Raw genomic sequence first — 15162 nt, 5'->3', positions numbered from 1 at the left:
CCCCCAACACGTCGCCTCTCACACACACACACACACATTGTTCCTCCACCCCTCTACCACTTGCTCTCCAGACGACTTTCTGTTTGCTGTGTGACTTGTGGCAAAAAGCCTGTAAACAAGAAAGAAGAAGGAGCACGGAGACGCACAGAAAGGGAACGAGGAACTCAGCTGTGTCAGCTCTGGATGCTGGAAACTTCTGACTCAGGGAAGTTATTAGACCCAAGCTGAAGACATCTGCAGGTGAAAACACTAGAAAGAAATATGGGCTGCTTCTATAATTCATAAATCTGTGTTTCAAGTTAGAGTGACTCTTTACTTTTAATACATGCACCAATGAAATTCTTTCTCGGGTATGTCATTCTTTAATTGTTTTTATGAGCTCAAGTTTTAATATTTCAATTCTGGTTTCATTACACTGGTAATAATAATGGAAACAGTTTGTTCAGTGTTTTTCCTGATCATTCAGAAAGAAGTAAACGATGAAATTCAGTGATAGCAACAGTTGCTTCTTTGGGGGTTTTTGTTTTTAATCTTGCACCCATCACTACAAATCAGGTTTTTTCTTCCTGCGCTAATAAGTAACAATGTTTAAACTGCAGGTCTGAGTTGATCAAGGATGTTGTCCTACCTTATGCTGTGGCTTGTGGCCTCCACTGCTTCAGGTAAGCTCTGAAAAGCAACAATTACAATTGCTATGATTTCTCCCCCCTTATATCAGATGTTTGCTTTTCGTTTTTGTCTTGTTTTTGAAAACTGATGTGGACGTACACGTTAAAACCACTATTTGTTAGATGTGAAAGATGACTGGGTAAAGCACGTAACGGTCACATTCCCCGATAGACTTGAAGAATGAAAAGTACTGTGTGAGTAAAGTTTGTGTAACACTAAAAGATTAAGTTAGTGAAATCGAATTAAATGTGATTACAGAAAATAGCATTCATCTGTTTATGTTTTTAAATGTGAGATGTAAACATGTCAACAACATACTCATCATATTTGGAGTGATGCACTTGTACTCACAGCAGAAAAGAGCTGACAGCCTTCTCAGCTGTTGATTGTCTTCAGTTTTGGGGGGTTTAGGGTTGTTCTTGTGATAATATTTAAGATCACAAATATGAGTATCACCCGACAGCCATCCAATTGCAATTTCATTTATTTGCATTTTAATAGATAAAAGCATTTGTTGTTTCGCTGAGTTAGATCTGAATGAATTAGCTTTGCTTTTTGGTTGATTATTGTATGACGTTTATATTAGGTCATGTTGAGGTTGCATGAATAGCTCTTTTTAACAGCTGAAGGACTTTGGGGCAAAGGTAGCTGTTTACACTGCTGAGCAGGACATCAGAAATAAAATGCTGGCTTCACATGACATTTAATTTTCAGTGTCTTACATTGTGCTATGTGGCGAATACAAAATGCTGAACGTGGAATCTCAGTTCTGCTTCAAGATTCAACACGCACTGCAAGAAAGGCCGAATGGAAAATTTTATGACCTCTAACTGGAAAGACGTCTCAGCTTCTCCAGTGTCGGTAATTTGGCGTAATGCACGATCCAGTTTTTAAAAACATTGAGATTCTCACCAAAGTAATCAAAGAAATCAGTGTTCTTTGTTGCAAAAATATGCTTTATTAACCCCTCAGGGTTTGGCCCATTACACGAAATCCCTTCCTCAGAAATGGCTGATAAATATTTTTCCGCTCTCATGTGTTTAAAATTCTTAAGTGTGTCTCTAGTTTTATTTTTGGCGTCAAAGACAAAGGGTCTAAGCAAAAATTACAGCAGTAATATTTGAAGTTTCCCATAGTAATAGTTTTTTTTTTACCACCACTGTTGAGATATAACAACAATGTGAAAAGCAGAAGTATCAAGTATAGATGGAGCCAAGAGTCTTCAATCTGTTTCCTGAATCATACTCTTAAAATAATTCTGAATCACAGAGCAGATGAGATAATGAAATGGCGAGACCAAAAATGATATGCAACACAAAAAATAAATAAATAAAAACCCTCAGAGACCATCAGGAACAAATTCAGTTCATTAAATCGTTCTACCCTATTTTTCTAAGTCATTTTAATTTGTACTGTTTCTTATTTTTAGCTGAGTGGAGACGTCCAGTGATCAAGTTAAACTCCAAGGTGGTTAAGAGCGCTGAGGTGGTGGTCAGAGCTGGAAGACCTCTGGATCTGAGGTGTGAGGGTGAAGCGCCTGTAATCTGGCAAACCAGACTACCCAAACACAGACGCTACATATCCAGGGGCAATGGGACTGTCCGTACTTTTAAAGTCGAACGTCCCACCGCAGAATTCACTGGAACATACAAGTGTTATTACACCAACGGGTCCCATCGTGAGTCCTCGGTGTATGTGTATGTAAAAGGTGAGCTTCTGTTGTTCTGCTGTAAGCTTCCTGAAGTTTGTGCTTAGCTGGATGTTTATTAGTGTTCAGGCTAAGTTTCGCATTAGTTAATTGTTTGAAAATCCTTCTTCCAGATCCAAGTCATGTTTTCTGGACCAGCAGCACATCCCTGCAGGTGGTAGCGAAGGAGGGTGAGAGCTACCTGCTGCCCTGCCTACTGACCAACCCAGAAGCTACAGACATAAGCCTGCGCATGAACAATGGCACTTCTGTGCCACCAGGAATGAACTTTACCATCTTCAGAGACCGTGGCATTCAAATCCACAGCCTTCACCCCAGCTTTAATGCTGACTACATCTGCACGGCAAGGGTCAACGGAGTGGAGATGACCTCTAAGGCCTTTTCCATCAATGTCATTCAGAGTGAGAAAAATAATTTTCCAAAGCTTTTTTTTTCAGAATTCCTCTAAACTGAAACTTGTCTGTGGTGGCTGTAACTCAGGAGGTAGAGCAGGTGGTTCAGTCACTGGCTGCTTCTGTCTCTGGTCTGCATGCCTAAGTATCCTTGGGCAAGATGCTCAACCCAAGTTGCTCTCTGATGCGTTTATAGGATTTTGAATGTAACACAGATGTGTGAATATTAGATAGAAAGCACTTAGGTGTAGAAAAATGTGCTTTGAGTGCTCAAGTAGGCGCTCAAAACACAAATATAAGAATCAGCCCATTACCACTTGTGTCTATTTTGACATTTGGGTATGATATATCCCTTTTTCTAGAGCTCCGTTTCCCTCCATACGTCTTCTTGGAGACAGAGGAATATGTACGCATAGTTGGGGAAGAACTCAAGATCCCATGCACAACACACAATCCCAACTTCTACTACAACGTCACCTGGAAATACACAACCAAATCTGTCAGTACAAGATATTTCTACGTTTTACAGTGATACTAATCAAAATTTTAATATTTTCTTTTTCTTCTTTAAACATCTTTATGTATTTGTCTTCAGGGCCCAAAAATCACAGAGATAGTTCGCTCCAATGGTGAAAATCGCCTGGACATAGAGAGCACACTGACTATCGCTGCTGTGAACCTGGCAGACACAGGAAACATCTCCTGCATCGGTTCTAACGAAGCAGGGGTGAACACTTCGACCACATACCTGCTGGTTGTGGGTAAGCCACAAAAAAACACCCGACAGCTAAAACCTCTTGGAATTTATAAAGAAGAGCCTAAAGTATTCACTTTATAAGCTGTTTAATGAGTTCAATAAACTAAAATGTTTGTCTCTTCATTGTTTGAGCAGACAAGCCTTACATCAGACTATCACCCCAGCTGTCGCCTAAGCTGGCCCACAAGGGCCTTTCGGTCGAGGTGAGCGAGGGAGACGATCTGGAGCTCAGCGTGCTCATCGAAGCATACCCCCACATCACAAAGCACAGATGGGACACGCCGACATCTCCCAACACAGCCACGCAGGAGAACAAGTTCATCCGATACAACAACAGGTGGACTAAAATAGCTTCATGGGAAAGAAACGTGCAATACCCCTACTCATCATTCTGGTATCTCAGCAGTACAGTTAGAAAAGTGCGAAAATCAAGTGTACTACAGGAAGAGGAAGTTTTACTAAATTTGAGATTTGCTGTCCTTGCATTCTGTGTAAATCTGACCAGGTCATTATATTTCCTCAGGTCATGAAACTCAAAGAGGGAAGAGTGCTGTTCTCTTTTTATTTCACCAATGATGCATAGGAGCTGTCTGAATTCAAGCCACCAAATTAGTCACTTCTGGTTCTGTAGATATTCCTCTTTTTCACCATTTATTTATTTTTGTCTTAGATACCATGCTATTCTGCAGCTGAAAAGAATGAATATACAGGAGCAGGGCCAGTACACCTTCTATGCTCAGAGTGAAATGACCAATGCATCCATCACATTTCAAGTCCAGATGTATCGTAAGTGACAGAAACACAAACTAACATTGTCTAATTTTTTTCTTTGTCAACTGGTCATATATCTCAATCCTTCACTGTTGACTAATTATTGTTTTTCCCCCTCATTTCTTCCCACTGGCAGAGAGACCAATTGCTGTCGTGAAATGGGAAAATGTAACCACACTTACTTGCACTTCGCATGGCTATCCTCCTCCCAGAATCATCTGGTATCAGTGTTTTGGAATCCGACCCACGTAAGTATAACTGCGCATAAAAGACCTCACCCAGTCTCTGACCCTGTGAATGAACACAAACTGTAGTGATTTTAGTGATTTTCTGTCAGTGATGTTTCTGTCAGTTTATTGCCTTTCTCTCTCTGTGCAGGTGCAATGAAAACAATACCGGACTGCAGCTGGCAATCCCTCTCCGAGCTCCTACAGTGGAGGTCCAGAGGGAGGAGTACGGGGCTGTGGAAGTGGAAAGCATCCTCACTGTGGCGTTTTCCAACAGGAGGATGACGGTTGAGTGTGTGGCTTTCAACCTCGCTGGCGTCAGCAGTGACACTCTTGCTGTGAACGTTAACGGTGAGCACTCGATCATATGTCCACTTTAAGGCTGCTCTCTAAATTTCTAATTTCTCTAGAGTACCATTACTGGATGTGGTTCAGATCTGATCTAATGTTTCTTTCATGGAAAAAAAAAAGTTATTTCTCTTCTTTTCTGAGCATGGTTATTAATGATCCTCAATAAATATGCAAGTGCTAGATACATTCTGTTTAAGGGCATCAGCTTGTATGTCACACAGCCAGTCTTAATGAGGTTAACTCACATTGAAATCTCTCTCTATGAACAGACTGGCCCTTTACTTCCCTTCTGATTGGAGCGGCAGCGATTTTGACCATCCTTCTTGTGCTCCTCATTTTCCTGTTTTACAAATACAAGCAGGTAGGTTGAGTCAATTCTTAAAAAATAACATCGCAAAATAAACTGTAAGAAGCTTCTCCAACATCCAAATATGACGCCCAAAAACATTTAAAGAAAGCAGTTACTCCATTCTTTACTGACTTTATTTTTAAGAAACCGAGGTATGAGATCCGCTGGAAGATCATTGAGGCGAGAGATGGGAACAATTACACCTTCATTGACCCCACGCAGCTGCCCTACAATGAAAAGTGGGAGTTCCCTAGAGACAAGCTCAAACTAGGTGTGCAACGTGTTTGTGAAATTGACTAAATTCCCATTATATTACATCAAAATAATAATTGAATATTTGATTGTAAATTGCAGACTAGGTTGAAGTCAAAATGCTCCTCTGTGTATTTTCTCTACAAACAGGGAAGATCCTGGGTGCAGGCGCATTTGGAAAAGTTGTTGAGGCCACTGCTTATGGAATGGGAAAGGAAGACAATGTGATGCGTGTAGCTGTGAAAATGTTAAAAGGTTTGGATCCACTGTTGCACTGTGAGTTTTTTTGAGTTGAGCGTGACAGATCTTTCATGGAAAATAGGACCTAACTGAGGGGTTATTGTCCACATGAGCAAGTCAGACTGACTCTGTGTAAAATACATTATATTTAGACCTCTGAAAAAAAAAACTGTTTCTGCAGCCCGTGCCCATTCAGATGAGAGGGAGGCTCTAATGTCTGAACTGAAGATCTTGAGTCACCTGGGTCACCACCAGAACATCGTCAACCTACTTGGAGCCTGCACCTATGGAGGTCAGAGAACGCAGATGAAACGGAAGCACTGCAAAATCTTGTGTTAAAATTAGAAGTCATCCATATCATGGAAAATCCTGTTTAACTAAGCATGCAAGCTCATTTCAACGGTCATAAGATAGCGGGTTTCCTTATCAGGTCCAGTGCTTGTGATCACTGAGTACTGCAGCCTCGGCGACCTGCTGAACTTCCTTCGCCAGAAGGCAGAGACATTTGTGAACTTTGTCATGAATATTCCCGACATCATGGAAAATTCAACCGACTACAAGAACATCTGCAATCAGAAGCAGTTCATTCGAAGGTACATCAGCAAACACACTTAATGAAAGAGGATATGTGAAATGTATCCAAGCACTGATATCTCTGTTTACTTTTAACAGCGATAGCGGGATCTCCAGTGAAACCTCGAGCACCTACTTGGAGATGAGACCCAGCCGCTTAGCAGAGTTGCCAACTGTGGAATCATCTGAAGGTAAGCTCATCATCAGCCTGAGGTTTCAATTGTTGAAAATGATCCGATCAGTGTGCTGACCGCAGGATTTTATTCCTACCTGATTCTTTTCTAGACCTTGTCTGTGAGGAGAGTGGTGACTGGCCGCTGGATATTGATGACCTGCTCAGATTTTCCTTCCAAGTAGCTCAGGGCCTCGACTTTTTGGCCAGGAAAAATGTGAGTTTAACGCTCCATTAACAGATTAGAAATTTGACATTTTTTGTTTTGTGAATAAGAACAGAATGTGATTCACAAATTGTTACAGCCCCGCATTTAATTTGAAATAGTACAACACAACAATGCTGAAACTTTGTTGTTTTATATGACAAATTATTTCATGATTTCAATTTCATACCAGAGCCAAAAAAAAAAAATCATGCATTGGAAAGCAGGATGGGTGTGAGGTTAACTGACCGCAGGTGTAACATGATTTCATTAAGAAGCTTCCAGGAAAGGTTCAGACTTTTAGAAGTAACAATGTGGAGAGCGTCACCCCGGGCAAACAGTTTAGGATAATGTTCCTCTGTTTAATATTGCAAATGACGTAGATAGTAGATTATCTAAGATACATAATGTCATTATAAAAATCATACCAGGAGCAATGGTTGATCTTTAATCCGTAAGTAACATTGCAATAAAAAATAGACATCGAAGAGAAACTGTGGTTTGGCTAATTTAAAAATCTTTATGGGAACAGGGGGAGCTTTAAAATGCACATAAAAAATGCAAACCCACATTATGCATGTATTGCTGTGTGGCTCCATAGCAAGAATTATGAATATGGGGCATTATCTGATTTTAAAAAATGGGACAAAGAAGGCATTTGAAATCTTTTATCTCATAAGGTGAGACATCCTGCTGTGACCAGTTCCCTTTCCATGTTTTTTAAAGCTGATATCAAAATCATATACTTCTTTCAGTTTTAAAATCTTTTTTATTACCTTTTTGCTTTTTTAAAAAAATATATGGGGTCTTAATGTCTTACAAAAACATTGCTTTGAGCTTTCATTTGTTTTTACACAGCGTCCCTGTGTGTTAAACCACTCCCCTGGGCTTATGATGGGTATTTCCCATTACATATTTAGTCATAGTTTGACATTGTACATTTCTTGATGGAGATCCTGTCTTCCTTCTCTCACCCCAACCGGTCGCAGCAGATGGCCGCCCCTCCCTGAGCCTGGTTCTGCCGGAGGTTTCTTCCTGTTAAAAGGGAGTTTTTCCTTCCCACTGTCGTCAAAGTGCTTGCTCATAGGGGGTCATATGATTGTTGGGTTTTTCTCTGTATCTATGAAGCGCCTTGAGGCGACTTTTGTTGTGATTTGGCGCTATATAAATAAAATTGAATTGAATTGAATTAGATCTTTTGTTCTAAATTAAGCCTTCCACTGATCTTATTGTCTTTCACTGGGCAAAGCAGAAACAAACTGTGTGAAATGTGTGTGTGCAGTGTATTCACAGAGATGTGGCTGCGAGGAATGTGCTCCTGACCAGTCGCAGAGAGGCAAAGATCTGTGACTTCGGTCTGGCACGGGACATCATGAATGACTCCAACTATGTGGTGAAAGGCAATGTAAGCGTTTGATCTGATAAGAGCTAAATATTGCTTACATGGTATCCACTGCAAATCACTTAATTTGTTCGTGTGTTGTTTTGTGCAAAGGCACGTCTGCCAGTGAAGTGGATGGCTCCCGAGAGCATCTTTGACTGCGTGTACACCGTCCAGAGTGACGTCTGGTCCTATGGCATCCTCTTGTGGGAGATCTTCTCTTTAGGTAAGAATCCGTAAACATGTCTTCTGTGCTTACTTGCATTTATTTCATGGGTTGGTGCTGAAAATCACATGTTATGCACTACTAGGCAAAAGCCCCTACCCCAGCATGGCTGTGGACACTAGGTTCTACAAGATGGTGAAGCGTGGCTACCAGATGTCCCAACCAGACTTTGCTCCACCTGAAATGTAAGTTTGACACTTCAGCAGCATGGCTCATTCAGGGATGAGTCACTGCTTCCCCTTTTTCTCAAACGCTTTATTTTGTCTGAGGCTCTTATCCTGCTAGCCATCACCTGATTATCAGTTGAGTTTTACGGGCGTATCAAGTGACTATCAGCAGAGTTTTTACGACTGATACAATGGCAAATCATCCAATTAAAGGCCTTTGTATCAGCTCCTGGCACGCAGTTAAACAATAGTAGGAGTAATACTATGGTTATGCTTACTAACCAGTGAGATCAGCTGATAACATGCGGTGACTTTTAACTAGTAACAAGTTAATTTAAGATGACAGACTTATTAATGTAGCTGATCGTGAGTAGGCGCTAGCCTCCCAAAGTTCAAACAGTCTGTTTTCTAAATGGTCTTTATGAATGAACAAAGATCCTATTTTTTCCCCTTCCTGCAGTCTCGCAGGCTATCTGACATCTGAAATAACCAACAGATGAGATAACCTCATAATGCACTTCCATTATTCATGAATTTTATTTGCTTTTGGGTTCTCCCTTGACCTCAAACCTCAAACTAAATAAGTCCAAACTCCAAACTTTGCAAGCCATCGAAATTAAAAAAGTAAAGACTTTTTTTTTTTTTGCGATACAGCCCTAACATCTGTGTGTGCTGATTTGCCATGGTATGTCACACTAGCCAGGAATAAATGTGCTGTGGAAATAGACTGAATCTGAGTCAGGGCCAAATCATTTCTTGTTCTGCTGTGAGTCAGGCTCAGTTCTGCCTGTTAGCCACATGATCTCAAAGCCAGAGAGCCATGTAACTGCTATTTCATGGCAACTAAATGGAACTGTAGGGGCAGGGGTCCTTATAAACAAGTCTGTCTTTTTTTTTTTTTTGTCTTTTTTTTTTAACTGCGTCACCGCCTCCATAAGCCTCTCCTTATTCATCTAACTCGACTTTACACCACACAGTCTGAGGAGTGAAAATAAGAGTGCAAAACCCCTTTAATGTACACCATGAATTGTTTCTCTGAAAGAACTCTTTTTGATTTCAGCTACGGTATCATGAAGATGTGCTGGAATCTGGAGCCGACAGAGCGTCCCACCTTCAGCAAAATCTGTCACATGATACAAAGGCTACTTGGGGACCAACCTGAGCAGGGACAGGTGAGTTAGTCTGCATGTGCAGTGTGGTCCTGATGTGTCCTCATCAAAAGCACCCAGGGAGAAAAACATGTGGCGGCCCGGCCAAGATGACCTCGGGAAACCCTGTTTCTTTTAATTTAAGGCTCCTTAAGAGACAGCAAATTTAGTTGTGAAGTCAGACCAATTACACGATTTAGATTCTTTGCGATAATGTCTGTTTGGTTGTTGTTCCAACTGAAGATACTCACAATACCACTATTTATGTCAGTCTAAAATATCAACTCTGTAATCATGTTTTGTATAACTCTCACCATCTTGATGATACCTCTTCCGCAGTTAATGTACCAGAACGTGCAGGAGCAGGTCACGGAGGGTGAAGGGGGTGACGAGTGCTTCGACAGCCCCTGTGACCAGTCTTGTGACCACCAAGAAGAAGAGCAGCCTCTGATGAAGACCAACAACTACCAGTTTTGTTGAAAGGCCTTACGCTCAAATCAATCAGCAAACCAATCACTCTTCAACAAGGATCAGAAAACTGGCATGATCTCTAGTTTGCAGCTTGTTCCAATCGCCGGAGAGTCGTCTTATCAGCTATTTTTCGCCTGTCGTGCCTGCTCTCCAGACAGACGAGCAGCTGCGGCAAGCATGTGACCTGCCTCTTTTGCATGCGATCCATGACTAGAAATTGCCACGTCTAAAATGAAAGGAGGAAACAATGTCAACAAGTCCCACAAGGTATCAAAGGGTAGTTTATTCTAAAGATTGCTCCGTGGCAGACTGTTTATTAGCCCTTCTTCTGTTCTCTATTTGAGGTCAAATCTGTCCGTTTTTCCAAGCAAGAATCCGCCTGATTTTTTTGTTGTATTCGTGCGAGTGTGCTCTTAATTATCTATTGCACACCATGTTTATTATTATTATTATTTTGGGGGTGCAACAGTCGGAAACACTGAATTAAAACAATGAGAGCCTTTCTTCTCTCCAGACAACTTGTGTTATATTAATTATAATCAAAAAATATAAAGCGCTCAAGTTTTTCCCTTGGTAAAAACATGCTAAAGGAGCCAAAGAGGAGGCAGATAATGAGTGCAGTGTTTTCCTCGCTGGGCTTTGGTCACAGCTGTATTTCTTGTGACACACTTGGAGTAGCTGTCAGTGGGTTGCAGCATGTGATTGTTCCACTTCAATCTAATTAGTCAGCGTGATTTTAGAACAAGGAGTATGACTGAGCTGAGCAGGGAAATCGGTAGATGTCTTATGGAGCAGAAGAACAATGTTTGATGTTTGGGGTTGATGGGGTTAGCATGGTGCAGCTGAATCTTGTACTTTCCTGTAGCGTTAGATGATAAGTTTCATGCACATGTGTATGTAGCAGTCAGCCTACACTGCCAAATGTATGAAGATTATATGATCATATAAATATATATATATATAAGCTATACAAGAGACAGAAACTGCCAATTTCTGTGACTTTGGCTACTTTAAATGTGCTTGCATCTGAATGAAACAGAAGTGAGATGTCGAATAATGTACATATAACACATGAATCAAGAATGATCTTTATTTTCACTGAGAAGAGACACATGAATAGGGATGGGTACCGGTGTCCGGTGCCATGATGGCACCGGTTCTGACATAAACGGTAGTAACCAGACCGAAAAGCAGCGCACATTTCGGTGCTTTATTTCGGTGCTTTTTTTTCCTGAGATGTGATACACTTCGAATTGTAGCCAATCATTTTACGTTTCCGGGGATAGTAGGCGGGTCCAGGTACGTACGTTCTTTTAGAGCAGAGCTACAGATTAAAAATGTCCAAGACGAAGCGGTCAAAAGTCTGGCTGTACTTCACAGCAAAATATGCAAACTCAGCAGCCTGCAACAAGTGCTTTAAGCTGATACTGTGGAAAGGAGGTAACACCTGAAATCCGATGAAACACCTGGCGACGCATAGCGTCTTTTTTTAAAAGCCGAGAAATGCGCCGTATTTGATAGTTTGCTGCGAGACCTCACACCGAGCGCATCTACTGCAGGTGTGGTGCCTGTTATCGGACCCAGAGTTAGCAACATCCCCCAAAAAGCTGAAGAGTAGAGTCCTGGCTCCTAGCCCTGCCAGTGTAGCAGAAATGATGAGGATGATGATGGCAGCAGCAGCCGTTCTTCTCTGCGTGAGTAGCTTAATGTTGTTCGTGTTTAATTTACGTTGAGTAGGCTAACCACGTTATTACATTAATGCATGTAAGGTGAACTAGCAAACATCATCATAGCTACATGCGGCTGCCTTCTTGTTTGATGGCAGATACTCCCTTCACCCTGGCCAAAAAGGCTAAAATGACCAAAGAAAAAGTGGGAAACAGTTAAACATGAGAGGTTTTTGGACAAATTTGTGTTTTTTTCCATTGTTTAAGCACTGCTTCCAGCCAAGAGTGATACCATATATGCCCTATAGCTGCAGAAAAGGCTAACATTGTTATCTTTTTACAAAAAAACAGCTGGACATGAGAGGTTTTTGGACAAAGCTTGTGTTCTCCATTCTTTAAGCACCGGTTCGAGCACCGTTTAAGCACCGGCACCGTTTCAAAAGTACCGGTTTGGCACCGGTATCAGATAAAACCTAAACGATACCCATCCCTACACATGAATATTTCATAGATGTGTTATGTCTTGTTTTTTTCTTTTGTGCAAATGAGACAATCAACAAAAAAGCTGCAAATTAAGTTGTTGCAAAACTGCAGAGGCGTTCATTAAAAGATTTATCACCGAAACTCTGCGTTTCAATGTAAAGTTTTATATTATCCAACTGAAATGTTGTATTTCACAACATTTTTTTTCTTTGTTGTTCCTAACTGTGCCGAAAGAAACTGTTTCCTTCGTGTTCTTCTGTCCTCGCTTCCTGTTTTTATTGGATAACATCCAGTCCACATTTCCCACAGTGTCTGTCAACAATTGCGCAACTCTAAAATCTTTATAGGGAAGTAATAATCCGGCTTCAGTTTCTATGTCAGTCTGGACTCTTTTCCTTCTCCGTGTGGGTTCAGTTAGAAACTTATTTCATTCTCTATCAGTTTCAGACACTTTTCAGGAACTATCTTGCTCTACTTTATCAGGTGCTGAAATTTGCTCTATCAAGAAGCTGAGATATTACTGATTTTGAGCAAAGCATGATCATCGTCACTATCGTCACTGGGTTGTACTCTTTTTGTCAGCTGCTGTGTGTAAAACTTTAAAAGAATCTACTGTCATATATGTGACGTGCGTTCTTACTGTGGCTTGAAACATATGATAAACTGTAAAGTATCTGTTTTGTCCACTCAAATTGTTCCTACCTTATTTTAAATGAATATAAATGTTTTATCAAGAAGCTGGTTCAGATTTGAATCTTATTTCTCATGAAAAACATCGAAATTATTTTGTCGTGGAGTAAATAACAGTACTTCTGTTTACATTTTAGCTATTAAACATTTGCTGGGACTTCATAGATGCTTCTCTTCATGCCTGGATTACAACAGGAAGTTCATGCGCATAATGAGGTTCATAATTTGCTGGAAAAAATTGCGGCAATTTTTCTACACAGTCACCCGTTTTCTCAGAATTAACTGGACAATTTATTGACAGGGTGTTATTTTAAAAAAATGAAGCAGACTTAATATCTGTTGATTTCAAGTGTCAAATTTGTATTTTATAGTTTTTCATTGTAATTTTAAATGTGATACTCAAAGAGATCTCAGTGTCAAGAACGACATCCTTATACTGGGAAAAAAATGAAGAGAAAGAGTGAAAGGTTTAGAAGTGTCCGAAGCAACAGATTGTGCATTGTTAAAAGGAATGAATGCAATGACCAGCTCAGCAACACCAACAGGCCTGAAAGACCTCAGAGGACAACTCAAGTGCATGAAGATAGAATTATTTCCATGGTTAAGAAAAAGAGCTTCACAACATCTAACTAAAGGAAGAACAGTCCTGAGTCAGAAGAAGTCACATTGTTTTCAAGCTCTGCAATTATGAGTGGAAATAGAGGTTTTACACCAACATACACTATACTTAAAAAAGTTTAAGGTCGAGATATGTTTGTTCGTTCATTTTTTAATTGCACTTTTATGAACTTTAACGTCTAATGTGTTAACTGTGCCTGTAGAGTTTGACATGTCACACTTTTTATTCTTGCAGTTTCTCTGACCTTGGGATGAATTGACTCTTGGGAATACTGCCAACTGTTTTAAAGCTTTTTTTTTTTTCATAATCTTTCTCACTGTAGAATGATGAACTTTGGTCCCAGATTACAGTTATAATCATTCTCTGATGAATAGCAACAGCTGCTCCTTTAACATCATTGCTGAAGTCTAAAGCCTGATGTCCTTAGTGGCATTGCGTTAACACTTGAATGTGTCAACCAAGCCAATACTTTTATAGAAGTGCTCACACTAATGCTAATGAGGTGAATCAGGTGCATCTGATCATAATAAATAAATAAATAAATAAATAAATAAATAAATAAATACAAAAAATTAAATGAATGTAAAAAAATTTTAAAAAGACAATAAAGGTCAGGTTATACCAGGGGTGTCAAACATAAGTTCCTGGGGCCAGAATCGGCCCGGCAAAGGCTCCGATCTAGCCCACTGGATAACTAAAAATAAATGTGAGGGAAGGTGTTAATTTTGGACTTCTAACTACATTTATGTATATGTAATATCTTATAAAGCTTTGGATATTTATTTTTTTTAAAAAACAACTTCCTCATATTACATTAAAGTAATTTTGTAATAGATAAAATAGGAAATCACAAAAAAGTTCATTTTTTCCCCAAAAATCTACCGAAATGTGTGCTTTTTAATGAATCCATAATAATAATAATAAATAAATTCACATTATCTGTGAATTAACAAAATCTTTCAATTTTATAGTTACTGGGCATTCTTGAAAATAAGGTAGCACAACTTTTTTCTGTAATTTTATACATTTATTTCTTACAATTTAACTCCAAAGAGGCATGCAGATGGAGTTCATTTACTTCAGCAGCATTTCTTTATCATGCAGGAAAAAAAAAATGGTTGAACTTGCACTTCTTTTTCTAATGTTAAAGAGGACATGAAACACTACACATATCAAGGCTAACACACATTGTGGAGCGCTGCTCTCAAAAACTGAAATAGTTTTAACACTGTCTGTGACACTGGATTGAAGAAATGCTTAAGTGGTTAAAGTGTAAGATTTGAAAGCATGTGTAGCGCCTCCTTATGCACGTACAGAACATTGTCACTGGGATGGTCGGTTGGTTGTTGCGGCTAATACATTTAAATTAGTTTATGTTAGCTAATTAGTGACAGAATTGTTGTAACGTTTGGGTTAGTACAGAGCATCTATTCAGTTACTGAAGGCAAATCATCTCAAGGTAGAAGACAGAATTTGTTGATGTCCATGGATTCTAGACTTAAGGTAGTTATTCACTACAAAGGATTTTCAAGTAAATTCACAACTTTTATAAACCCCTTCAATTAAAGCTGAATGCTAATTGTATACTTATTATTTTATTATTATTATTATAACAACAGAAACTTGCTTTTTTCCCCATCACAT

At 39.7% G+C, this 15162-nt stretch overlaps 1 protein-coding gene across 4 annotated transcripts; it reads left to right on the top strand.

The window, feature by feature from the left end:
* Positions 1–22: 22 nt before the first annotated feature.
* csf1ra (colony stimulating factor 1 receptor, a) lies at positions 23–11572 on the top strand. Of its 4 annotated transcripts, none has more exons than XM_085132910.1 (22): positions 23–240; positions 600–662; positions 2099–2377; positions 2491–2778; positions 3132–3268; positions 3365–3530; positions 3662–3863; positions 4197–4312; positions 4434–4545; positions 4676–4875; positions 5145–5236; positions 5369–5495; positions 5627–5752; positions 5898–6008; positions 6147–6309; positions 6389–6480; positions 6575–6678; positions 7949–8071; positions 8162–8273; positions 8359–8458; positions 9501–9612; positions 9928–11572. In XM_085132910.1, exons 2-22 carry the CDS (start codon positions 617–619, stop codon positions 10066–10068), a joined length of 2949 nt encoding a protein of 982 aa, XP_084989036.1. In that variant the 5' UTR covers positions 23–240; positions 600–616; the 3' UTR covers positions 10069–11572. The 4 variants fall into 4 exon arrangements, with proteins under 4 accessions (XP_084989036.1, XP_084989044.1, XP_084989060.1 ...); XM_085132918.1 differs by having other exon boundaries at positions 23–350; XM_085132927.1 differs by having other exon boundaries at positions 24–240; positions 5627–5731; positions 9928–11569.
* Positions 11573–15162: the final 3590 nt, after the last annotated feature.

The sequence above is a fragment of the Neolamprologus multifasciatus genome, chromosome 2, assembly GCF_963576455.1.
Source record: "Neolamprologus multifasciatus chromosome 2, fNeoMul1.2, whole genome shotgun sequence".
NCBI lineage: Eukaryota > Metazoa > Chordata > Actinopteri > Cichliformes > Cichlidae > Neolamprologus > Neolamprologus multifasciatus.
Note: the sequence above shows the minus strand (reverse complement) of the source record. Positions and strands in the feature narration are given on the sequence as shown.

Excerpts from the sequence above, each read along its gene's own strand:
- csf1ra (XM_085132910.1), top strand. The coding sequence starts at position 617 with ATGTTGTCCTACCTTATGCTGTGGCTTGTGGCCTCCACTGCTTCAG. Across the intron at positions 2,779-3,131 it reads TTCCATCAATGTCATTCAGA|AGCTCCGTTTCCCTCCATAC; the intron begins GTGAGAAAAATA and ends CCCTTTTTCTAG. Across the intron at positions 3,269-3,364 it reads GGAAATACACAACCAAATCT|GGCCCAAAAATCACAGAGAT; the intron begins GTCAGTACAAGA and ends ATTTGTCTTCAG.